Source organism: Callithrix jacchus, chromosome X (genome assembly GCF_049354715.1).
Source record: "Callithrix jacchus isolate 240 chromosome X, calJac240_pri, whole genome shotgun sequence".
NCBI classification, from domain to species: domain Eukaryota; kingdom Metazoa; phylum Chordata; class Mammalia; order Primates; family Cebidae; genus Callithrix; species Callithrix jacchus.
Genome location: NC_133524.1, coordinates 44,788,764 through 44,815,598, shown reverse-complemented (window position 1 = coordinate 44,815,598; position 26,835 = coordinate 44,788,764). Strand labels below are relative to the sequence as shown.

The following is a 26,835-nucleotide window of genomic DNA, read 5'->3' as shown; positions in this document are numbered from 1 at the left end:
TTCTCTTCCTATTTGAATACCCTTTATTTCTCTTGCCCAACTGCCCTAGATAGAACTTCCAATATTGTATCGGATAGGAGTGGTGAGAGAGGGCATCCTTGTCTTATGCCAGTTTTCAAAGACATGCTTCCAGCTTTTGCCCATTTGGTATGATATTGGCTGTGGGTTTGTCGTAAATAGCTGTTACTATTTTGAGATATTTTCCATCAATATGTAGTTTATTGAGAGTTTTTAGCATAGAGGGGTGTTGAATTTTATCAAAGGCCTTACCTGTTCCACAAATGGACAATTATTATATGTTGCTTTACAGGTTTTTACCTGTGTACATCTTATCTCCTGCAGTTCTTCAAATCTTCATTTTCCTTGCAAAATATGGCATGTAAGAGAGCCTTTTGCACAAAAGAATCTGGTTTAGTACAGTTAGATGCCGAATTTTTAAAAACACTCTTCTCTCATTTATTTGAGAAAATGTATTGGACAACTGCTACAGGTGTTTGAAATACTTTAGTGAGTAAAACAAAGATGCTTTGTGAAAATTGCATTTTTGAGAGGTGAGTGGGAAGCTAGACAAAAGATAAGCAAATAAACAAAAACAGAAAAGAAGGACCATTTCTGTTGTTTCTAACGAATAGCAACCTGGTTTTTCTTATACATACTCAGAAATAGGGAACTTCTCTACTCATTTTTTAAAGGTTGCCCCTAAATCATTGGAAATGAAGCCAATTCAAAACTACATAAAAATACTGTTGAGGGCAAAAGCAATTTCAAAGTCCAAATTATGACCGAATATTCCCTAGTGCTATTTTTAAATGTCTGGATTAACAAATCACATAAGAAGTGATCATTTTCTTTCTTGCTTTTTCTCTAGCATTAGACCCCTCAACATTCACTTGAAGTACTGAGTAAAGAGATTCCTCAACAATTCACAGCTCACAAATTCAAAGCACTAAAAACCAAACCATGTTATGGTATATTGTAAATAATGAGGTTTATAAACTCTTGCCTACTCAGCATTCAATTTTGCTTTAATGACTGTTTTAATAACTAAGTCATGTGAATGAAATAGAGTTGAGAACAAAATCTAGTTTTTCATGGATATACCTCAAGATGTATCTATAACTTGTGAAATGTCGATTTGTTTATTTCAGGACTTTTTTATTTTATAAATTTTTTACAAATATTTCTTTGTATTTTCATCTATGGGAAAACAGAACCAAATGGTTAAATATGTGGACCTTGGCGGATCCTATGTTGGGCCAACCCAGAATCGTATCTTGAGATTAGCTAAGGAGCTAGGATTGGAGACCTACAAAGTGAATGAAGTTGAGCGTCTGATCCACTATGTAAAGGTAAGACCAGGCCAGACTTTGAAGGATTTGAAAACTTCTCTATGATGTTTCCTTATACAAGTTCCAGATCTTTCTCTCAGAGAATCTTCTTCATCTCTGGATGATGCAAATATATTTTATAACGGTATTTCAGCCACTCTGAGATTCATTCACTATTATCAAAGGGGGATTAGGTGGGAATTCTAAACCTATTTAGGAAGGTTATTGATGAAGTAGTATTGTCTATGTGGTAAAAACATTGAACAAAACCCATAGAGAAAAAAAATTTGTGACTTATTTATTAAATATCTATTTAAATACCTGGAACTCTTTTATGTTATACAAAAATATGTGCAAAGTTTTTAAAATGCTGCCCTAGACTGCACATTGTAAGGAGTATTTGCAATATACCTAATGGAATATTCTTCAGTTTTATCATTGTGGCCTATATGTCAGCTAAAGTTATTCTTTGGAGATTGACATCAAAGTGGTTCAAGTCCCAGATCCCGTCTTTTGCAAGGAAGCGTCATTGTTCTCCCCAAGATTTCTGTGAATTTACTGGGTTTCTCATTCCTGTGATCATTTGTGGCTCATGGTTCTGGCTCCCATGACAACTTTGTTCATTCACATCTCATGGCCTGTGACTCTTTTCTTCTCTTTGCTTATGCCAACCTGGGTTCACACTCACCTCTTTGTCCTGATTTTTCTCAGACCACCATAAGCATGTGTGAGAAGCAGACATGACTGAAGTTTTGAGCAATAGGGTAGAGTGGGGGGACTCTTGCATATGCAGAAATACAAACAGATTAGAACTGAACATTGGAAATTCATTCTAATAATCTCTTAGATCAAAGCATCCTCTGAGGATTTCTCACTGGTCACATTGCTCTGCAGATTCCAGTCTCCCTCCATGTTGCTGGTCCTCAGACTCTCTTCACATCTCCCTGCTCCTCTGTTTTTCCAGCATCCTCATCTTGACCCACAAAGTCAGTCATGTTCTCTGACAAGCAAACAGTCTCCTAATCTGAGCCCTATCCTGGAGTCCCATGGAAGAACTGGCAGAGGTTTTCAATTTCAGTCTTTCCTCTCTCATCTTCACTTGCTCCCATAGGTGAAAGTAAGCAGCATAGGAATTTATTTCTCCCTGGTAGAAAACATCCCCTTAGAAGACCAAAGAAACTAGCCACAGTCAATTTTGATTTATATAACAATTATGACATCCTTATATTATTTGTGAACGATGATATTAAGACAAATAACTGACCATAAATCATGAAACATTTAACAAAACAGGAACTAAGCATCTACTTAATTTGCTATAATGTGGGTAAAATTTTTCCTTAATTTATAAATAAATGTTTTGGTTGATCTTGAAATTTTATTTTGTAAGCCTTTTCACCTTGCTTCCCTATATGTGTAGCAGAAAAAGAGACACATGAATTAGAAATGAAAATTAGCATGGTGATAATGTGATTTGTTGAACATCAATCAGCAGTTCTTAAAACCCTTTGCTGGATTCTTTGTTTTTTGAAATGTAGGTTTTCTTGACCGATTTCTTATGTCTTATTCTACCTGTAAGGCTTGCAGAGATTGACTCCTCAGAACACTAGGATATTTTAAATTTCTCTAGACAGAGGAGATACCCAGAGATTGTATTCACTTTTCTGTCTTTGTGTGTGTGCAGAGATTATTTTCAGCTCAGTGCTATGTCCAGGATGCTTTGTTTTTTCCTTTGCTTTGTCCCTTGGCTGAGAGAAATTGCTGAGTCATCAATTGTAGGAAGAATGTTACACTTTAATGATATTTCGCCATGATGGCCAAATGTGCTGCTTTTTCTCTATTTCTGGTACTCTATGCACAGTTAGGAAAATAAAGCCATAGTCATTACTTAATACAGGGCAAATACATATGCCAATAATGCTCTTTATATTTAAAAGAAGTCTTACTGCTTTTTAATTATAACAAAAATAAAGCATGTTTATTGTGAAAATATAATTAGAAAATATAGATAAATAAGAACAATGAACAAACCCCTTTATAATACTATCTTGAGAAAATCACTCTAAAATACTCTCTTGGTTCATAGATTTTCATATTCCTGTATTGCTATTTTCTGACCTCTGCTGGAGGAAATGGGAAATATCAGAGCATTTTAAAAAATTGTATATACATGCTTATGTGTATATGCTTTATATACTAATTTACTCTCAGATTAATTATCACTAATGAGACAAATTGAAAAAATAATGATGCTGTGAAACAAAAGTTTTTGCAGCCTTAACAAAGGTGGCAGTGTGGCCTCCTCGTCATCAGTCAAATGCAGTGAAGAGCTACATGATAATATGTAATAATGAAGACCTGGCCGGGCACGGTGGCTCATGCCTGTAATCCCAGCACTTTGGGAGGCCAAGTTGGGTGGATCACAAGGCCAGGAGTTCGAGACCAGCCAAACCAACATGGTGAAATTCGTCTCTGCTAAAAACACACAAAAAAATTAGCCAAGCATGGTGGCGCATGCCTGTAGTCCCAGTTACTTGGGAGGTTGAGGCAGGAGAATAGCTTGAACCAGGATGCGGGAGGCGGAGGGCACAGTGAGCTGAGATCGTGCCACTGCACTCCAGCCTGGACTACAGAGAAAGACTGTCTCAAAAAAAAAAAAAAAAAAGAGAAAAAGAAAAAAAAAAAGATGAAGATCTTATAGCTAAGAAGTCCTCTTCTAACTAAGTACTTGATCTCTACCATCTCCACTTCCATGTCTTTGTGTATGTCATTTTTCTCATTTTCGACCTGTAAAAAGCATCTCGGATGGCTACATTCATTTCTGGAATTATTAACAAGAACTTTGACACTCTATCTCCTACCATGTACTAGAGAATGCAATTGAGAAATGTATCTCCTCTGTCATGGAAGGCAGTGCTTTGGAAGTTTGAACATTGCCCTCTATTACCTATTGTAATAACTACTTTTCCCAAGTGCGAACTACAGTTCATGTAAGTAGATAGTATATTGAGCCTTGTGTTTTTTTCAGCGAACTTGCATGTATTTCTTAATCTCAATCCTGAGAGTATCAAGTATGCTACTTGCCATATTGTCAGATCCTGCTATCAAAGGAACCTGCTTTTAAAATGTTTTACATGGCTGATAATGGAAAATGGAGTTTTATGTGCAACCTTAATAACATTAAGTGAAGGAACTTGGATATGCTGGTTGATATTGAAATGAATGAAATGGAGCTACCCAGAAAAGGGGAAGGGTACAGCAGCTCACGGTGGGCTAACTACCCAAATGAAAGAGTGTCTTTTCTCAAGAGAGGTTGACTCCCGGTATCACCAGTTCTGTGGCAGTTGTCATAGAAATGTTCTTCTTATAGAAGAGGTGTGTTCATGCTGGCCCCGTAATAGACATCCTCAAACCACTGGTGTGCTGTGATGCATGGGCCCTTGTCTCCGTCTGATCTGTCAGGCATGTTGGTATCTACTGAGTGGCATTAATTTTTAAAGCTATAGTAGATCTGTTATATGTTGTTGAAGTAGGGTTTTCCGGAGACCACTTCATGAATAAAAGATGTGATACCAAACTGCATTGGGATTTAATTATCAGTGGGAAAGTGATCACTTTAGCTCAAATCTATATAATTTAGAAAGTGTTTTGTTTACTTCTAAAGTCAGTGATGCAGCTGTTAGTACTTTAAAATGATTGTTAAACATCTACTGAGATTTTTGATCTGTTTTACAAATAGGCACGCTAATTTTCACTGATATAGTTTAGAAGGCAGCTGTTTAAATGTCTTGGAAGTAACTTGCAAAAACCATTTTCTTTTAAGAATATTTCATAATTAAAAAGAAAAAGATAAAAACAAAAGCTTCTTAAGGGACCCTGCTATATTTTGACTTATGTTTCTTTCTCTTTTATTGTGTGTGTTTACATGTGCATGTGTGTGTGTGTGATTGCCTTTGTTCTTTTGGGCTCTTTGAAGAAGTTGGAGAAAATTCTAAGGTTTGGTACAATTTAGGCAAATAAAATTTATCTGTCTCAGAAGTTTTCATCAGTCTGAACTTTGAAACTAAAGTCTAGTAAAAGTACCCATGAAACTGCTCTAGGACTGAAGGTTGAACTGTTAGGAATTTTACCAATATAAAGATGCAGTGTGACTGAAAATTAAGAGCCCAACTTCATACTCAGATTTATTTCCAACCTTCAGCTATCTGGAGCAGGTGAGCAAAAGGACATTTTGGTCTTAACCTACTTCACAGTAGGCAGAAATGAAGCTTACTGTCAAAGTCCTTTTTGCATTGCATATGGTCAGCCTTCAATGCTGAAGACACATGTGAATGAGGAGACATCTCTCAAATATATTGCCTACTTGTTGCTGCCTTAGCTGTTATTGCTCTAGCAGCCTCACAGAGGAGGAGGCATTTGGCACAACCCCTCAATCTTGCTGATGACTCTGAAGTCCAGTTGAAAATATGATACACAAAAAGCACATAAAGGCAGAGAGGGGAAACCATAGCTATCTATCTGCAGTGCCATTTCAGTTAGTCTCTATGTCTAAATGGCCTCTCAGTACTAAGGAACAGCAACAGAATTTGAATAGAAATATTGAGACATAAAATATGCAATGTTAATTGCATTTAGCAAGTGGAAATCGTCCTGTTGTGTAAGGTCTTGGCGTCTTCTGGAGATCAACAGACCAGAAGTATCAGTCTTCTCCAGGCCCTCAATTTTCCCTTCCTCACTCCCCTATCCCCAATCTGATTAATCCAGGGAAGACTGCATCAAAGTCCAGAGTACACTTGCTTCTCTCATGAAGACAGAAGTCTCCAGGAACAGGTTAGACCAACTCTTGTATTTTATTTAGGAACAGTTGCCCATTTTACATGAACTTCACACTTGCCACGTTGAGCTTACTGGCTCTGCACGTCTGCCCTTTCTGAGGTGGGCTTAACAAACATTTTCTACCACTTCCACCCACACTGCATTCCATTTCTTATTTGTTTGAAACAAGCCTGTCTTATTATGGAAGACTTTTTCAAGTAGAAAATGTGGAGAATAGTAATTTTCTCTCTAATAAGTGAAACACATTTGTCTAGTGCTCATTCTAAAGCTTATGCTGTTATTCTGGAAACCAAAGTGCCCATTTGTGTTCTTTAGAGAATGCAGGCAGATCTTTGGCATGTAATAATTTTTTTTTGAGACAGAGTCTTGCTCTGTTGCCAGGTGCTAGGCTGAAGTGCAGTGTCACAATCTCAGCTCACTACAACCTCCGCCTCCCGGGTTCAAGCAATTCTCCTGCCTCAGCCTCCTGAGTAGCTGGGACCACAGGCATGCGCCACCATGCCCAGCTAATTTTTGTATTTCTTAGTAGACATGGGGTTTCACCATGATCTCGATCTCTTGATCCACCCGCCTTGGCCCCCCAAAGTGCTGGGATTACAGGCTTGAGCCACCGTGCCCGGCCTGGCATGTAGTAATTTGCTGAAAATTATGCCTTCGATGGCTGGATTTGCAGCAACATTTGGGATCTGAGATGAACTCATTTTCTGCCTCCATGGTTTCCATTTGGAACTTAAAATATGGTACAATCAGTAAACATATTTTTCTATGCGTGCACACACATATCACACACATATCTGGATAAACTTAACAGTGACTATGGTTGTGGGTAACAGAGTTAGTTTTAAATTTTGCTGGGAGTGGAGGGTAGACAATGTATGGAATTCAGTTATGATAGTGAAATTCACTAAGGAAAACAGGGATATAGCTTAAATCTTGTGCAAGGTTTTACAACTTCTATACCATGGAATCATGTGGTATTGCCAAGTAGTCCAAAGGTGCTGCAATGACAGGGGGCCCAGCTCACCAAAGGATGCTGACTAATAAGGGGACCGTGTAACAGATTAAAGAGAGCTTTGACAATTTGCGGTACCAAGAGATTGACAGGAAGTACAGATGGCCTAAAATGTGTTAGCCTGCCTTACCATGTCCTGAGCAGAGTAGCAGCCTGCAGGAAGACTTAGGCATGGATTCCCAGGCTGTGTATTACATATCCGGGGCATTTTTCTTGGCTTCTGCAACCACCAAGAAGTAATAAAATGGTAACATTACTCTTATATGGACATCTAGAAACTACTAAGTGTTTTCAATCCCAAATAACTATAAGTTATTTAGTTGTGAATTATAAGTGTTATCCCCGTTTAACAGGTGAGGATCTGAAGGTTAAAGAGATTAATTGCAAATGACAAGATGTAGTGGGGTCAGAGCATGAGTTGAGGCTTTTGGGTGTCAAGAACATACCACACAGAGCTCACTGTCTGCTGGTTGGGGACTACTTTTTGTGATTTCCTTCTAAGCCTCAGCACCCAGCTGGCCTGCCTTTCTTCTTGCCAAACCTGTACTCTCAAATATTGGAAAAATCAAGGTAAAGATTTTCCACAGTTGAGTACAATTATTCTACTAGCTCCCTCCAATGCCCTGTATCCTCCTCACCTTCCTGATTACTCTTTATAAAAGCATGTTTTTAAGTAAGATAAATAGTTTTCTGTTATTTATATATCAAGACTTCATAAACAGTTGACTCTTGGACAATGTGGGGGTTAGGAGTGCTGATCCCCATACAGTCAGAAATTCTTATATAACTTTTGACTCCCCCCAAATTACTAATAGCTTGCTGTTAATTATGTTGGTAAACACATATTTTGTGTTACTTATATGCTGTGTTCTTATAATAAAGTAAGCTAGAGGAAAGAAAATGTTATTAAGAAAATCATAAGGAAGAGACAATATATTTACTATTCATTAAGTGGAGGCGGATCTTCATAAAGGTCTTTATCCTCATCATCTTCACGTTGAGTAGGCAGAAGTGGAGGAGGAAGAGGATGAGTTGGTCTTCCTGGTTTTTTTTTTAATTATACTTTAGGTTCTGGGGTACATGTGCAGATCATGTACGATTGTTGCATAGGTACATACATGGCAAGGTGGTTTGCTGCCTCCATCTGCACATCACCTATATCTGGTATTTTTCCCCTCATTATCCCTCCCCAACCCCCACTCTCCCTCCCCAGGCCCCCCTACTGACCTCAGTGTGTGATACTCCCCTCCCTTTGTCCACGTGCTCTAATTGTTCAACACTCGCCTATGAGTGATAACATGCAGTGTTTGGTTTTCTGTTCTTGTGTCAGTTTGCTGAGAATGATGGTTTCCAGATTCATCCCTGTCTCTATGAAGGACACGAATTCATCATTTTGTATGGCTGTGTAGTATTCCATGGTGTATATGTGCCACATTTTCTTTATCCAATCTATCTATGATGGACACTTGGGTTTGGTTCCAGGTCTTTGCTATTGCAAACAGTGCTGCAATGAACATAGTATGCATGTGTCTTTATAATAGAACAATTTACAATTCTTTGGGTATATACCCAGTAATGGGATTGCTGGGTCAAATGGTATTTCTATTTCTAGGTCCTTGATGTTTTAGGGGTGGCAGAAGCAGAAGAAAATCCACTTAGAAGAAAACTTATGCAGTTCAAACCTGTGTTGTTCAGGGGTCAATGTTTTCTGCATGTATGCAAAAAAGCAAATGTATTACGAGTAAAAGCTAACAACCACTGACACTCTTTCTAACAGTTTCTCTTATAGATTTAAGGTTGGTAAGTACTTGGTCTGCTTTCCAAATTATCCAGATTATTGTACTTGATGTACAAGTAAAACTGCAACAGTTTTAACCATGCTTTATCGTTTTTCTACCTGTAAGTCCTGTGACACCTCTTTTCTGGCTACATGCAACCCGTCCACTAAGACAGTGGCACAAAATTAGAAATTTTGTTACGACAGTGTTCTACTTCAAAATATCACCAAGTGATAACTCAAATAAAGAATTCAGGAATGGATCAGCTTTGGTGAAATTGGTGTTGAACATAAAACATTTAAATAAAGATTTAAAGAAAAGGAAGAATTACAATCATAGTAATTTATGTCAATGTTATTAAAAATTTTATATGGTAAAAATTACATAATCAACAAAATCAGAATGTAGAGAAGGTGAGAAAGGAAGATGCATAAGAGAGGTAATAGCTGCCTAAATCTTTCATAGCAATGAATCAATCCATACCAAAATTAAACTTGTAGTTAATAAAAAACCAAAGACTCAAATCTCTTAATAATTTTCATGATCTTTTGATTTAATACAACAGAACTCATTCAGGAACTAATATCTCTTAGGGAGTTTGGAGTGTGAAACGTTTATTTCAAGTTTAGCACTTCTTTCAGTTTATTTCAGTTTATGCTTCTTCTATTAAATTGAAGTACATTTCTGTCATTTAAAATAACAAACATAATATGATTGAATTCTCATGTTTTTTATTTTCTCTTTGTTCTTTTCTTCTTCTTCCTTCCTTTCTTTCTTTCTTGTTTTTTGTTTCCTTCTTTCCTCTCTCAATCATCCATTTGTTCTTTTATCCATCCATAGCAACCATCCATCCATCTATTCCTTTTTCTATCTTGTAAATGCTTATATAAGAGGTCTCTGATATGTCATACACCAAATGTTATAGCTTTTTTTTCTTAACTCAATGGTACAACATGGAGTAATTTGTTGCTTTCTTCTTTGTACTTTTTAGTACTGCCAAAACATTTTATAAAGAGCTCCTCTCATTTTTATTTTTAAAAATGTAATTAGAACAGACTTTACTTTGGAAAGCTCATGATCTATGAAAAGAGGTTAGGCCCAGTGTTTCTAGCAGATCGCTGTGCCTCTCACCTGCCTGGGCAGCAGTCTCCTGGGTTACATATCCATTAACAATCACCAAACTGCTTCCAGCTAGGCTTAGTGACTGAGCTTAGATCCTTTGAGTTCAGACAGTCTAGATCCCAAAGCAGCTGTTCTAATGCAGAACCTCAAAGGCCCTTATCCTGGTATTACCGTGCTGCAGAATTTTCTGAGTAACACACAGACACACACACACACACACACACACACACTTCATCATTGACCTTTTGTGTGTCCTTGGCCATGTTATTTATGCTTTTGTGTTTTGATATCTCTGTTTGAAGAGAATGATATTTGTACTTGTCCCGCTTAGGACTTTGAGGTTTTTAAGTAGGATATTCAAGAAACAAGATGTTAACAAGACACTGATTAACATCATTGTCAAGAGGCAGCTGTGATACACTGAAGAGCCTAAGAACATTTTGATAGAAAGGAGAGAGTTTGTTTACTTTCCCTTTGGAAACAAACTTTTCTAATCAGTTCTGGGAATTCTTAGTAGCAAGTAAGAATGTAAATTATGAGAAACTTTACAAATTCTTTTCAAAAGAGGACCAGTCCAATAAACTCATCCTGAAAATATTTTCATGGGCTCCTTATACACTGAACTTTCCCCCTTAAAATCCAGTATTCTTTTTTTTTTTTCTGTATTATTAGTAGGCTAGGAGAGAAGCATTTGGCTGCAACTAAACTCACATGCCCAAACAGGCTAAATAGATCATAGGAAAGATAAATAAAGTGACTTTTACTGGCTGTATTACCTTCTAAGTTTCCTTCAGCTCCAGTCAGATTTTTTTAGGCCCTAGAATATGGGACAATGGCTATTAGTAGGCTCAGTTGAGATCCTTCCCTTGGGGTCCCTAATTGGCCATGGTAGCAGTCTTGTAGAGTCAGGAATGTCTCTTCCTGTCAGAAAACAGGTGGCATCTCAGGATTTACTAGTCTCTAAGAATACCTAAGTCCCGAGGAAGTAAAATATATTACGTTAAAAATCTCTTTTGATATATGCATGAAATCTAAAAATATTAAGATAGCCTGCAACAGCACTGTCCAATCAAAATTTAATGTGTGCCTTGATAATTTTAATTTTTCTAGTAGCCATATTAAAAAGTGAAAAAGATTAAATTAATTTTAGTAACACTTTGTATTTAACCCAGTATATCCAAAATATTATTTAAACTTGTAATCAACATAAAACATTATTAATGAAATATTTTACGTTCTTCTTTGGTACTAAGCTTCTAAAATCTGATATGTGATTTCCACTCACAGCAGATCTCGATTCGGACCAGGCATACAATTCTTAATAGCTACATGTGGTGAGTGGCTACTGTATTGGATAGCACAGGCATAAAATGGTTAGTAGATCCTGTGTATTTTTACAAACATTTCTAATCTGTCTTAATTTTGTTTTAAAAACCCATACAAAACCTATGTCTAAATCTCACAACAGAGACCCTACAGTAAATCACAAATCAACTTCATTTATTCTAGCAATGTCAAATTCTGTCATCACAAAGAATCCAGAAGTAAACAATGAGTGAAGTTCCTTATGTGCCTGTTACTTCCTAAGGGCAGGAAAACTTTGAATCACTTTGAGAAAACTATCCTAGGTACACAGGGAGATGCTATATCCTGTGATTTTAATGCAATAGGAAGTGAGCAAGCCGGAAGTAATTGAGGTTGATGTGGTCAGAGAGACGACCATAGGAGAATGCTTTGAACACTTCCAAAACCCATAAAAGACACTGTTCAATAAATTCAAGGGAATAAATTTATGGAGAGCATAAAGACTTTTCATATAGTGTCATTATTTTAATACATTTGCTCATTTGTCCCTGACTATGATTAATTTAGGAGAAACAATAGAATTGGCCCAAAGTGCTGTAAATCGTGATTATCTTAAAATACAGTTAGAGAACAGTCCAACAAGTAATGAGTTGTAGAGAAGATAAGCCTATAGTTCGATGGAAGATTATTTATTCTTTTCATCTTTTAGCACACATGCTTCATGCAAAATTCTGAGCAAAAGAATTGCAGAGCAACCTGGAGCGTTTTACTGCTGACATTTACTATTTCACCTTTTTTTTAAAGTTGGCAAATGTTAAGGGCAGTTGCTACAGAAAGCTTCTAGTCATGTGAAAATCATGAAAAAAATCACAATTTATGGTTACCTACAATTTAAGCTCGTGGGTGAAACCAAATTCATATGTACATGGTGGCTCCTGGAAATTCTGTTCCAAACTCAATTTAATAATAAAAATAACCAACGTCTTCTGAGATTTTGATAGATACAAAGCACCATTCTAAGCAGTTTATATGTGTTATCTTGCTTAATACTCATAAAAGTCTGATGGTTTTTCTTATTTCTCCTTTACAAAGGAGAGCATTGAAGCACAAGGCATTTATACAACTTGCTCAAGATCCCCTAGTTGGTAAGTGATGAAGGGAGTGTTTAACCCTGATCCATCTCACTCCACCATCCAGGGATTTGGCAACTCAGCTTAGGTGCAGGCTAACACAGAGATTATATTTAAGAGTGGGTGAAATCTCAAGAAAGACAGGGAAAAAGATAAGGGTGCTGAGGACTGAACTGCAGGGCAGGCCCTCAACCTTTCTCCCTTTTCTGCTCAGGTTCTTGCTTCCTAATGCTGATGTTTTTTGTCTTATGCCCCATCACTGATTTTTCTTTTTATCTCCATTTGGACCTCCTGTCACTTACTTGATCTTCCAGTGGAGGACACTTGACATGAATCATATATTTGGTTAAATCAAGGACTATTGGGAGACATTGAATTCTCTCATTCCATTCTTAATCCAGGAATTTTAAAAAAGTATTAAAGCTGCTCATTCTAGTGAGAAGGCTGGAACTCTGTGTCACACAAGATAAATGTAAGAATAGACAGCCATATATGTTTCTTGGGTTTATTCGTGTTTCCATTGCAAAGTATAAACATAGTAAGATTAGAAGAAGCATTGCTTTCTGTATAACTTCATGCTTAGACAGAAAGGAGAATATAAAATTACATATTTAAGGAGATTTATGTGGAATAGATGTTTTGGCAATTGAAAGGGTGTCATTATGATACCTAATAACATTGATCCTTTGGATTAGAAAGGATGAGAGTCCATCTAAAAACAACAGGTTGTTTTTAAGCTGCTACTTCTCTTTATGAGGACAGGATAGTTGTACTGCTGCTATTTTAGGGACCTCATATTTCTCCCAGATTGGTTCCAGGCATTTCTCCCAGATATCTGTTGACATCTTGTCTGTGAAACCAGGCTGGAGCTAAGGTTTCTTGATTGTAAAAATAAATAATTTAGAAAGATAATGAATAAAATTAAATCCTCATCATGACCTTCAAGTATCTAAATGATATGCCCCAACAACCTCCTGACCCATTTCACCCTGGTCCAGCCACTCTGCCTTCTAGTGTGCCAAGTTTATTCCTTTCCCTTGGGCTATTGCACTTTGAATCAGATTAAAGATGGGTGACTACACATTCTTTGACAGTCTTCCCATGGAAAGGGAGAGGTGAGTTCCATGTCTCCCCTCTATGAATCTGGGAAGACTCTATCACTGCTTTGACCAGGAGAATATGACAGAAGTTATGCTATTTCAGTTAGGTGGCTCGGGCCTTAAGAAACTGGCAGGTTTCAGTTTTGAAACCTTGAGTTACATCGTGTAAGAAGTCCAATACCCTGTGACTGTCATGCTGGAGAAGCCACATGTAGGCACTCTGTTCACCTGTCCCAGCCACATCCAGCCTTCCAACTCTCCTTACAAAGGTACTAGACTTGGGAGTGAAGCTGTATCAGACATCCAGCCCAGTTGAGCCTTTGAATGACTCCAGTCCCAGCTGCCATCTGACGCAGCCACATAAGTAAAGTCAAGCAAGAAACTGCCCTTGCTAAGTTCAGTTAACCCACATAACTGTGAGAGAAAATAATAGATTGATGCTTTAAACCATTAAAATGTGGCATAATTTATTTATGCAGCCATTGATAACCAAAACACACTTGTTATTCCCTCCACTTGGAATGCCCTTTCTTGGGCCTCAACTCAAATATCACCTTCTCAGAGAGGCCAGAGTAGCCTTTCCTACCCCCACTGGTATTCTCTATTCCTAATTTATGCCTTCTCTGCTTTATTATTTTTATAGCACTTATAAACTATGTCATGTATAACATATTATACATGTATTTGCTTTTTACTGTCTTCTCCTGGTAGAATGTAAGTTCCATGAGGGCAGATACTTTGGTTGGAATATGTCCCCAAAGTTGTGTTGGCAACTTAGTCCCCCCTGCAACAGTTTTGAGATGTGGGACCTTTAAGAGGTGATTAGGTAATAAGGGCTCTGTTCTCATTAATTGTTCCTGTTACTGCAGGAGTGGGTTAGTTAATTGTGGAAGTGGGATTGTCATCAGAGAAGTGGACTACTGATAAAAGGATGAGTTCGGCCCCTTTCCTCTCTCTAATAAGTGATTTCTCACCATGTGATGCCTTCCATCATGATATAATGCCACAAGAATTCCCTCACCAGTTGCCAGCATCTTGATCTTGGACTTTCCAGCCTCCAGAGCTATGAGAAATAAATTTCCTTTCCTTGTAAATTACCCAGTGTGTGGTATTCTAAAATAGCAACATAAAATGGACTAAGACAACAGAATATTTTTTTACATTTTGTCCACTGCTGGATCTCCAGCACTTGGATCAGAATGTGGCAGTTGGTAGGCTTTAGGTAAATGCTTCTTGCATAAGTGATTGAAAGAATGAGTCTCTGCCCCTGTGTGAGCCTGTCCCTTTTAGAGCACACTTGGGCAGACCTTTATTTGGCATCAGTCTTAAGAGAAAATGGAAATATTTTAGTCATAAGCACTCTAGTCCTACAGGAAAATATGTGCCACCAAGAATGGTGTCAAGTAACCAGGAAGGTTCCCCACCTCAACACTTAACACCACCAGCTCCAACCCAAATTCCGCGAATAAAGACTATTTTCTTTGTCCACAGTTGAATTACAGATAAACTAGAGATGCAGAGGCAAACAAAACATACAAATATCCCTGCTCTTGCGGAGCTTATGTGCTATCTGGGGAGGATATAAACAAACAAATAAAATATATAGAAAAAATTTTGTATGCCTAAAATAGAATTAGAATTAGTCATGTTTGATATTATAATTGCTTTTCACTTGCAGTGACAAGCACAATAAAGAAATATGGCTAAGTGCAGAATAAAATAATGCTATGAAACATGGATTTTCTTAAATGAAGTTAATTCAGATGTAACACAAAATCATACATTATGTTCCTTGCAACTTTAAAATATGCAACTTTAAATTTAACACTCTCAATTCTAATGGCAATATGAGTTGATTTTCAAGTATATTTTAGAGCTCAAGTTCAGTTAACCAATAACTTGCTGAATTACGCAAAAAGCATTGACTTTCAAAATCTATTTTCCCCCTGTCAGGATTTAGTAATTGTTGGTGAGGGTTTGAACTTTTTAACAAGATATGCTAAATCTCCTAAACACATGCATAAGATGTTATTATGTTAATAGCAATGTATCATACAATACTTGCCCAGGCACATTGGAAAAAATATATATGTGTTGTATTAGAAAGTGATGAGTCCTATGGAGAATGGGAGTGTGGGGTTACGTGACAGTGTGGGATCCAATTTCAGATGGGTAGTCAGACAGAGCCTCACTGAGAAGGTAACATTTCAGCAAAAACCTAAAGAAGACAAGAGAGTAAAAAATGGCTATTTGGGTGAGAGTTCCAGCCAGAGGAATGACAAGTTAAGAATCCCTGAAGCTTATGTTTACAGCACAGCAAGGAGCCCTCTGTGGCTGGAGTGAAGTAGACAAAGGAGAGCTGGGGTAAGGAAGCAGTGGTTCTCAAAAAAAAAAAAAAAAAAAACGAAAAGCCAAAGAAAAAAACCTCTCACCAGTAGGGTTTGCATGTTGTAAATACATAATGGCTGATGTCAAGCTACCAACTTGCAATCACTGAACGCAGAATTGGGAAGAGATGAACAGAGTTGGTTCTCATGACCCAGTATGCACAGGCCCCAACACAATATGAGGAGGTCAGAGGGAGAACAGGACTAGATGGCACAGGGCCTAGTAGGCAATTATAAGAACATTGATGTTTACTCTGGGTGATATGGGAAGCCACTGGAAGGTTTGAAGTAGAGAAGTAGCATGATGTGAGTTTCCTTTGTAAAGTACTATTCTGCAGAAACTCCCTCATGAGCAAATAGATTGTGTGTGTGTGCATGTGTGTGTGATGTGCACATGGCCACACGTATATCTGTGTCTATTTCTTCTTCATGGATGGCAATTTGCCCCAGCTGCTACTCAGCTTGCTTTGGGGGCAGATACAAAAGAATAATACAAATCTTTTCTTTCTTTCTCTTTTTTTTTTTTTTTTTTTTTTTTTTTTGAGAGTCTCACTTTGCCGCCCCTGCTGGAGTGCAGTGGCATGATCTCGGCCACTGCAACCTCTATCTCCCAGGTTCAAGTAATTCTCCTGCCTCAGCCTCTCAAGTAGCTGTGACTACAGGGGCCCACCACCATGCCTGGCTAATTTTTGTATTTTTAGTAGAGACAGGGTTTCACCATGTTGGTCAGGCTGGTCTGGTTCAAATTCCTGACCTCAGGTGATCCACCCGCCTCAGCGTACCAAAGTGCTGGGATTACAGGTGTGAGCCAACACACCCAGCCTGTAGTCCCAGTACTTAAATGCCTAAATGAAGAAAGAGGATCGAAGGGCAATCCTCTTTCTTCATTTAGGCATTTAACCCTGAAATAAAAATGACAATATTAATCATGATTTTTAAGACTATGTGGCTCACTCAACCATAGAGCTTCTCATACAAGTGAAATGCAGCACATGTGTGAAGTCTTAACATATCATCACAATTCGTTCTATTACATCATCTCATCAATTGGTGATGGAAGTATTCTTAGGATCCTGCTATGCTCTCTAGCTTTGAAACTCACAGCATTCTATTCAAATTCATGTATGTATGTGTGAAAAATAGGAGGGTTGTGGGTAGTCATTAAAAATTTTGAAGAGGAGCACTTTGAAACTACACTTAGACCACCCTGCACCTGCAGTTTTCGTTATCACGGTCATTGTTGAACCCTACTTTAGGTCAGCATAAGTTAGCTAGCACCTTGTGGCCTGCTTTGGAATTTAAAGCTATCATATGAGACAATATCCCTGAACAGAATTTTAGAATTGAAGCTGTACATAAGAATGGTATTTTGGGGGAAGGGACCTTCTGAATTAAAAGTTTAATTTTGGGTGGGTCCAAATGGTACAGATCAAAGAAAGAGAAAATACTAGTACAGTGACAGAATTCCTGAGCACAAATACATGGGCTTGAACATGGAAAAGGTGAAATAGCTGAACATAATGTCAAGAAGGAGAAAGAGACAGATGCTTACAAATTTAACAGATGACATGAATTATTATATAATGTATCCTAAAGCATTTCTCTCCTCGCTATGAAAGAAACAGCCTTTGCCTCAGCAGTCTTTTGCTAATATCTTCTAGCAGCCCAAAGATATGTGGACATTGTCATATCAAAGCTCCTCTGAGCCTTGAACAATATATGTGACTATATGTATTTTCTTGGGGAAGTTGAAAGATATAACAATACATGCATCTGTAGGTCAGCACAGTGGCTCACATCTGTAATCCCAGATCCCAGAACTTTGGGAGGCCCAAGTGAGCAGATCACCTGAGGTCGGGAGTTCGAGATTAGCCTGGCCCACGTGGTGAAACTTTATTTCTACTGAAAATACAAAAATCAGCTGCACGTGGTGGCGTGCATCTGTAATCCCAGCTACTTGGGAGGCTGAGGCAGGAGAATCGCTTGGACCCGGGAGATGGAGGTTGCAGTGAGCTGAGATTATGCCACTGCACTCCAGCCTGGGTGACAGAGTAAGACTCGGTCTCAAAAAAAAAAAATGCACGTTATAATATGGATACTGAGATCATAGGCTTACAACTCAGTGGAACCTGGATTTGAATTCTGAAATCACTACTTACTGGCTGTGGGATCTGAGGCAAGGCTCTGTGCCTCTGTTTCTTAACCTAAAAAAATGAAAATAATAATACTTTGCTAATAGGGTTGTTGAGGAAGATAAATGAAATAAGTGTATGAAATCTTTAAAAGGAGTTTAGTAAACAACAAATGTAAAAAAGATATTCGCCATGATGATGATGATGATGGTAATGGTGGTAATGATGATGGTGATACTGGTGGTGGTGGTGGTGATGACGGTAATGATGATACTTGCCTATCACTATCCTTATTTCTCATACCCACTTTCTTCTTGCTCATGACTTCTCCTTTGAAATAGCTTTTCAAAAACATATGGGTGTCAGTTCAAAGTACCCCTTAAGTGAGTTTCTTTGAAAACTTTTTCTTCCTGAAAATAATTGTTTCAAATAAACAGATGCCTCTTTGATATTCTTTTCATCTCAGTCCAGTTGGTAAAATTTGAATGCTCTTAAAGTGTCTCCAGGGTGTATTCCATGTAAATTTCATAAGTAGCTTTTCGGCCAAACTGGCCTCTTCCTTCATCTGAATCTCACTTCAGGTTTCTCCTGCTGTGTCATCTCTTGACTAGTCTCCAGAATATTCTTCTAATCAGAATCTTCCCGGCATCGTTCTTATTCCCTCAACTAGTGAATCTCCTTTAAATCAACACAATTTCAACACTAGGGATTAATGTTCATAGCCACAGAGCTCCTTTTGGGACCAAGGAAAGCTTTCTATTTGTGCATGAAGTCTCCTTTGATTTATTTTAAAGTAGAGTTCTTATTTCAAAGCATTGACTTTCTTTGGAGAAATATTCTGACTCATCTAAGTGAATCATCACTTTGGCTTGTATCACTAGGGAAAGTGAACACTTCTCTCAAACAATTTATGGCGTGAAAAGTTGGTACCTGCACCAGCATTAATCAGAGGCTGACTTTGGTACTGGGTGAGTTATTCAATGGCGAAGAGAAAACATGTTGTGCTTGGATAAATTAAATGTTATGAATTTCTGTATCATAAGGCTCTCTCTGTAGAGAAAGACATGCTAATTCTAGAGTCACAGACTTCTGTTACACTCCTGGAGCTTCAATAACTTTACCATGGACCTTGGGCATGTAATTTAATTCTTCTTAGAAGCTTCAATTCCTAGCTTGTAACGTGGGATTATTAGTTTCTAACTTCCAAGTATTCCCTTGAAAATTAAATATGATAATATATGAAATGACTATAAATATCAGGTAAATTCATCATGTTTAAGATCCTATGTGGCAGAGAAACCCTTTAGGAAGGAATTTTTTGACAATTTGCTTTTTAGGCACCATTTTCCTCTACTTATACTAATCACACGTCCTCAGATTTCAAAAGGATGATCTAATAGCCCAAAGATAATAATTGACATTTAAGAAAGAACTTGTTGTAAGAAAAATCATTTATTTTAGAAGTCAGTTTCTCCCTCCTTCTCTCACCCCATCCCTCCTTGTATATTTTACTGAGGCATGTACCCAGGTTACCAAGAACTTTTCCATCTTCTCATTACTCTATACATTTCAGAGGCATCAAAAGCATTCGGATAATATCTTTGAAAGGCAAGAGGTGCACCTGTCATCCGGCACCTGTGACCCCAGCGAGGCTACAGCTGGGATAGGAAAGTGGTGCAGTTGTTTTGGATTAGCTGATCTGCTCTCTGAGGCTGGAGTTCAGGGTCCAGTCCTGGAGATTCAGAGAGGGCTTGCTGGAAAATGCTATTAAATGAGTACCTTCCATGACAAGGAGGTGTTGGGGCAAGCATTTGGGGATGGATTTTTGTGCTGGTAAATCCCAGCATGCTCAGTGATGCTGTAATGGCAGGAAGCTCTGAGATTTCTGCTGCATAGTCATCTGCTAGCTCACACAGTACAATTATCCCAGCGGGAGGCAGTTGCCTCATGGGAGGCTCAAGGTGTGTGTAGAAAGGGCTTTGTGGTATTTATTAAAATCATAATAACAACAACTACTAACATCCTCCTAAGAACTTTGCATATATTATCTCATTTAATCCTTGCCGCAGCCCTGGAGGTAGGTATTAGTATCTACATTTTACATATTATGAAAGTGTCAGAGATGTAACTTACCTAAGGTCATAGAATTAAAATAAGTCATTTCTTGAGCCAATGCTTCCATCATCTAAATGAAAGTTGGCAGTACTTTTTTTAGAAAGAAAAGCGTAGTGATAGTAAGGATGATATTAGTCAATATCTATGCACTTCCTATATGCAAGTCACTATGTTGAGATGTGTATGCGTTATATCACTGATCACCCATAATAATATCATGACATTGGTTCTATTATATTTACATCTGCATTACATACAGAGGTTTAGTTTGTTGCATGCCTGAGTTCATGGTTACCTGTTGGGATGTTGAACATCACAAGCTGTGCTCTCACCTCTAATATCTAATATCATGTATGTGTAGGCAAAAATGGACCTTTTTCAAATGGTTTCTGGTGTTTGAACATTTTAAAATAAGGGTTTGCAACGACTATGGTGAAGCTGAGTGTCCCTTTTTTGCAAATGATATTGTATTTAGTTTTATTTCTTTGCTGCTCTACAATGAAATCACCATAAAAAAATCACTTTATATCTGTAGTGAAATTTTCCAAACCATAACATATCTATATAAACTTGAAATTTTACAACTCTTTAATAACAGCTACACAAGCTGTTTTTTGATATTTTTGTTGATAAAAAGCCACATTAAATTTATTAATTAAATTAGAATATTAGAACTAGGAAACTACCTTCTATGTAAATTATTGGTGGGAGTTTATGAAAGTCTTGTAGTAAGACTAAAAGTGGAGTGATCTTTTCTCTAAGAATTGTACTTAAGCTAATGCAGCTGGTAGAACATGCTTAAAATGCATGGAAGACAATATTTCAATATTTAGACTTGTTTAAGATTTATTGGAATTTGGAGATCAAGTGGATTTTAACTCCAAGGTCCTTTCCTAAACAACTCAAAATGTATAGTAAAAATTGTTGTTTAGGTTGGAGACATTTTTAAAACAGGAAATTCACTTTTGTTGCTGGCACAAACCTTTATAGGGACATTAATGGTATTTTAAAATTATGACCTATGATGCAAAAATAAGCTTTGTCTTGTGGGCCTTAGATTTGATTACAGACTTTCTTCTCTCAGTTTAGTCTGTTCACCTATTTGGGTATGTTTGTAGCAGCCATTGCTGCATTTCTCATTTCCTTTAGCAAGGTTCTGATAGGAATCATGGAGACATTTGTGACCTTGCCACCAATCTCTGCCTCAAAAGAAAACACCTCGATTCTCAAATGAGGTCCCATTAGGCCTGGTGTCAGAAGTTTCTCATGAGGTCTGGGTCACGCCAGAGCCCTGGGAGTGAGATTTTTTAGAGATTGCTACAGGCTACTGTGCCCATTCCAATGGATGACTGTTGCAGTTGGGTTCCCTAGGATACAGACTTGGAGATAGAGAATAGCATGTTGGTGGTTTGTTAGTGGGTGCTCTGTGGATCAACAGCCATTGATTGTTGGAAGGTAAGAAGGCAGGGGTGACCAGAGGAAGAAGTCAAACAGATGTAGTTGTAGCGGAAGCCTCAGCTGACCTGGCCAGGGATTCTGAAGAGGAGATGGCCCTTCGGAGCTGTCCTGAGTAGGGCAAGAGGGCAAGGCCTTTCTACTCTCATGTAGATCAGTCACTGGAAGTGAGATTCCCAGAGAAGGTGACATGATCTTAGGCAAAGTGGATTTTCTGCAGCTGGGATAATCTCTAAAGGGGGCTGAAAATCAAGGGCTGCCTGCCAACAGCACTCTGAGTAAAAGTAATAAGTTCCTAATTTCTGAAGGGAAATCTGTGCACACTCCTCACAGCATCTGCTACATTAACCACTTGGGACTCCTCTCTTCTCTTTAGTAGTTCTAGGCAAAACTTTATTTATTGGGGGTTTTGCGGACCTTGCCACCTAGATGACACAGTGGCTCTGGACAGAGAAACATAGGGGTGTCTGGTGAGATAAATAGAGTCGTGAATCCTCCTGACTGCCCTCTCCATGAAACTACTTCCTTTATCAAAAGACTAGAGGTGTCATCAAAGGACTGTTCAGTACACAGCCACATAGCCAGGCAAAGCCTTGAAGCTGGCCATGTGCCATGTTATAATTATGCCATAATTCTCTGTTTCCATGGACCTACCTCTCCAGAGCTTTGGAGTTCCTTGAGCCTGGAACTATGTCTTATTTAATTTCTGTTTCTTCAAAGCATTGCTTAGTGTCTGTTTCACAACTTTTTCTTACTCCATTTTGTTTAAGTGTTAGTAGCACTTAAAATTATGATGCCCAGAAGATTTTTCCTGAGCCCGTCCAAGCCTATCAGTAGTTCTGATTGTCTTCATCAGTTACCCAAATACAGTGTCAGTTCTTACTTGATGGTTATCCTTTGCTTTGTTTCTCTGCCTAACACTCTTAAAGTCGCAATTACATTTAAATACACAGAGCAGAATGGTGATGAGGTGGGTGATGTTGGTGCCTGCTGTTGCCTGTGTGCTAGGATCCATCAAGAACTTGGATCTCCTGCTGCATGAGAAGAAGAAGGTGCTAGGAAACTAGCTTGATGTTAAACACACCTAAATTTGAATTCTGTTCATCAGCTGTGTAATCCTGGCAAAGATGTTTATCCTAAGACTCAATCTCCTCATCTGTAAAATGAGTTATTACACAAATGTTCAAAGCAGCATTATTCATAATAAACAAAAAGTGGAAACAACCCAACTGTGTATCAACAGATGAATGAATAAACAAAATATAGTATATGCATATATAGGAATATTATTCAGCTCTAAAAAGGAATGAAATTCTGATACATGCTACAACATGGATGAACGTTGAAGATATGCTAAGTGAAATAAATCAGATACAAAATGATGGCTATTGTATGACTTTGTTTATATGAGCATTGTTACGATTTGCTATGAATCTCTTCTGGCCTCTAAACATGTTTTCAAATGAACATACTATCAGATATTTTTTGTATTTAAAAAAATTATATATTTTTATTATACTTTGGGCTCTGGGGTACATGTGCACATCCTGAATCCTGCAGGATTGTTGCATAGGTACATACATGCCATGGTGATTTGCTGTCTCCATCCCCCTCCACTCCCCATCGCCTACATCAGGCATTTCTCCCGGTGTTATCCTCCCCATCCTCCCAACCCCCTGCTGTCCCTCCCCTCCCCTTCCCTTTACCCCCCACCTAGCCCAGTGAGTGTTGTTCCCTTCCCTGTGCCCACGTGTTCTCATTGTTCATCACCCAGCTATGAGTGAAAACATGCAATGTCTGATTTTTTGTTCTTGTTTTAGTTTGCTGAGAATGATGGTTTCTAAATTAGTCCATGTCTTTACAAAGGACATAAACTCATTTTTTATGGCTGCGTAGTATTCCATGGTGTATATATACCACGTTTTCTTTGTCCAAACCAGCAATGGGGAAAGGATTCCCTGTTTAATAAATGGTGTTGGCAAAACTGGCTAGCCATAGGCAGGAAGCTGAAACTGGACCCCTTCCTTACACCTTATATAAAAATTAACTCCAGATGGATTACAGATTTAAACATAAGAACTAACACCATAAAAACCCAGAAGAAAACCTAGGCAAAACCATTCAAGACGTAGGCACAGGCAAGGACTTCATGACTAAAACACCAAAAGCAACAGCAACAGAAGCCAAAATAGACAAATGGGATCTAATTAAACTTAAGAGCTTCTGCACAGCAAAAGAAACAATTATTAGAGTGAACCAGCAACCAACAGAATGGGAAAAAAAATTTTGTAATTTACCCATCTGACAAAGGGTTAATATCCAGAATCTACAAAGAACTAAAGCAGATTTACAAGAAAAAAACAAACCCATTCAAAGTGGGCAAAGGATATAAACAGACACGTTTCAAAAGAAGACATATGTGAGCCCAACAAACATATGAAAACATGCTCATCATCATTGGTCATTAGAGAAATGCAAATCAAAACTATCAGATACTTATTTATTCTTCAAAGATTTATTGAATGAGTACTGTCCTAGGTACTGGGAATATGCCAGTGAAAAAGAAAAGATTTCTACCTTTGTGGGGATTACATTCCAGCATGGAGAAGCACTATATATGAATAAATGCACCACACAGTCTCAGTTGCTATGGAGAATAATAAAAGATTGACAGGAAAAGCATCTCTGAGGAAGTGACACTTGAATAATGTCTTGTGAATATCTGGCAGATGATTGTTCCTGAAAGAGGGAATGACAGGTGCAAGGGCCTTCAGGAAGGGATAAGTTTGTGTGTCTAAAGAACAACAGAGAGGCAATGAACAAAGGGAGAGAGTGGTAGATGGGGAAAGATAGGTACAAAAGCCATGTTGCCCATGGTAAGGACTTCAGAGTTTCTGTAAGCACGACAAAAAGTCATTAGAAGAATTTTCTCAAGGGAGTGACATGTTCTGAATTATATCTTACAAAACACACTCTGATTGCTGGGAGATTATGGGGGCCAAAGGTGGAAGCAGAGAGAGAATTTGGGAAGTTGATGCAATAATAAAGGTTAGAGCTGATAGTGGCTTGGAGCAGGGAGGTAACAGTCAAGGAGATGACAAGTGGTTGGATTCTAGATATATTTTGAATGTGGAACTGGCAATTTTGATGGCTGATTATGTATGAGATAGGAGAAAAACAAAGAAGTCAAGTAATGAAATTCTATGCAGCTTATTTCGGGCAATCTGTGGTTTACAGGAGAGTGGATTATTATTATCTAGCAGTAAAACTGTTGGTTGGGGGCTGGGAGATACAGAGAAGAGTATAAGGAGTCACTGAAATTCTCCAGACTCCCCAAAGAATCATTTTGGTCAGTAGTTAAAACAGAGAGATACGAGAGAGAGAGAGAGAGGGAGAGAAGAGGAGGAGGAGGAGGAGGAGAAGAAGAAGAAAAGAAAGAGGAGGAGGAAGAAGAAGAGGAAAAAGAAGGAGGAGGAAGAAGAGGAGTAGAAAGAAGGAGAAGAAATAACTTCTGGGAGGAAGAGATGCCACACTAGATCTCAGGCTTTTGTTGATGGTCATTGGAGATGGCATTGGAAGCTGCTGAAGCTCATCTGCTAAAGAAAAAGTGTCTTTTGCTGGAAGGAATCAAACATAGGATCAGTCCATTCTGGATTCTGAGAAATGTGTATCTCTTTCCTCAGGGAAGCCTAGCAACCACCAGCCTGGCACAGCACATCAGCAATGCCTATGTCACCTATTACAGTGACCATTCCAAATCCAATGCCACTGGAATCCAAAAAGGAACTTGATTTTTAAACCCCTTCCTCTAATTTCGCTCTCGGAGGGAGTCAATCACCCACAGCAAGCGTGGACATTGAACATCCCTTTCCAGGAAAGTTACCTTGTTTGGAGATATGGATGTATTTACAGTGAATCAGGTTGGTAGGAAACTTTTCTCCATAACAATAGAGCAGTGCAGGCTGTAGCAAGTTGAAAGCTGAAGTCTCTTTCTAGTCAAGTAGTTAATGAATCTACTGTATATGTCTGTATATTACAACATTCCATGGCTCCTTTGCTGGCTGCTAACCTTCCTCACCCTGAACTCAGAAGTTATATCAACCATTCATTTATTTACAGCTTCATTGAGATCTAATTCACATACCATACAGTTCATCATTTTAAGTGTACAGTTCAATGGAGTTTTAGTCTCTTCTGAGTATGTACATTTTTGCTGATGTATAACATACATATAGAAAACGGGACAAAGCATAAATGAACAGCTGATGAATTTTCAAAATGAACATAATCATAAATCCAGCTTTCATCTTTCTACAGCCCCCAGAAGCCTCCTCATGTTCCCTTCCTGGCATTACCCATCCCCAAGGATAACCAGTATCCTGACTTTTATCAACATAGATTAATTTTGCCTGTTTTAAAACTTTATACAAATGAAATTCTATAGTATGTAGTCTTTGTGTCCAGCTGCTTTTGTAAATTTTTGCTGTGAAATTCACTCATGCTATTAGGAGTATTTGTAGATGATTTATTCCCCTTGCTGTATCATGTACCATTAAAGAACTATAATTCTCTTTTTTGTCCATATTGCTATTGATGGATAGCTCTATAGTGTACCATTAAGGAATTGTAATTCATTTTTTGACCATATTGCTGTTGATGGATATTTAACATTTTCATGTTTGGAGTACATTTTTGGGACATATACCTAGAAGTGGGTCATAGTAATGTGTATATGCAGCTTTAGTAGATACTTCCAGTTTTCTGAAGAGGAATATACTACATTTCATTCCCATTAGCAAGGTATGAGAGTTCTGGTTGCTTCTTTACTTTACCCACACTCGGTGTTGTCATCAAGCTTTCTGAATCTCATCTTCCTGGACTCTGGCAAGAGGGCCCCTGAGTAAGCTTCAGGTACCTTCTCCCGGTGTTATATTATCTGTATGTATGCACTCTGCTGGAGAGACTCCATGATTTGCAACCAATTTTCAGAGGGGCCCTTGTTCCAGAGAAGGACAAAAACCACCGCTTTCGGTTTTCAGCTTTCTTATAATCTCTAATACTGCGGTGAAACAGCATTTTATTTGGGCCAAGATTTCTCCTGGAAAAGCAGATACTGCTGTGTAGCTGTCTCTATT

At 38.2% G+C, this 26,835-nt stretch overlaps 1 protein-coding gene across 3 annotated transcripts in view; it reads left to right on the top strand.

Annotated features, from left to right (window-relative positions):
• MAOB (monoamine oxidase B) overlaps positions 1-26,835 on the top strand; it is a 111,959-nt gene that overhangs the window by 40,239 nt on the left and 44,885 nt on the right. Inside the window, exon 3 of one of the 3 annotated variants that reach the window (XM_002762807.6) lies at positions 1,212-1,349. The exons of the other annotated variants lie outside the window; for them this stretch is intronic. Coding sequence (XP_002762853.1) covers positions 1,212-1,349 — 138 coding nt within the window. The remainder of the gene's footprint in view (positions 1-1,211; positions 1,350-26,835) is intronic. 3 annotated transcript variants of the gene reach the window in all.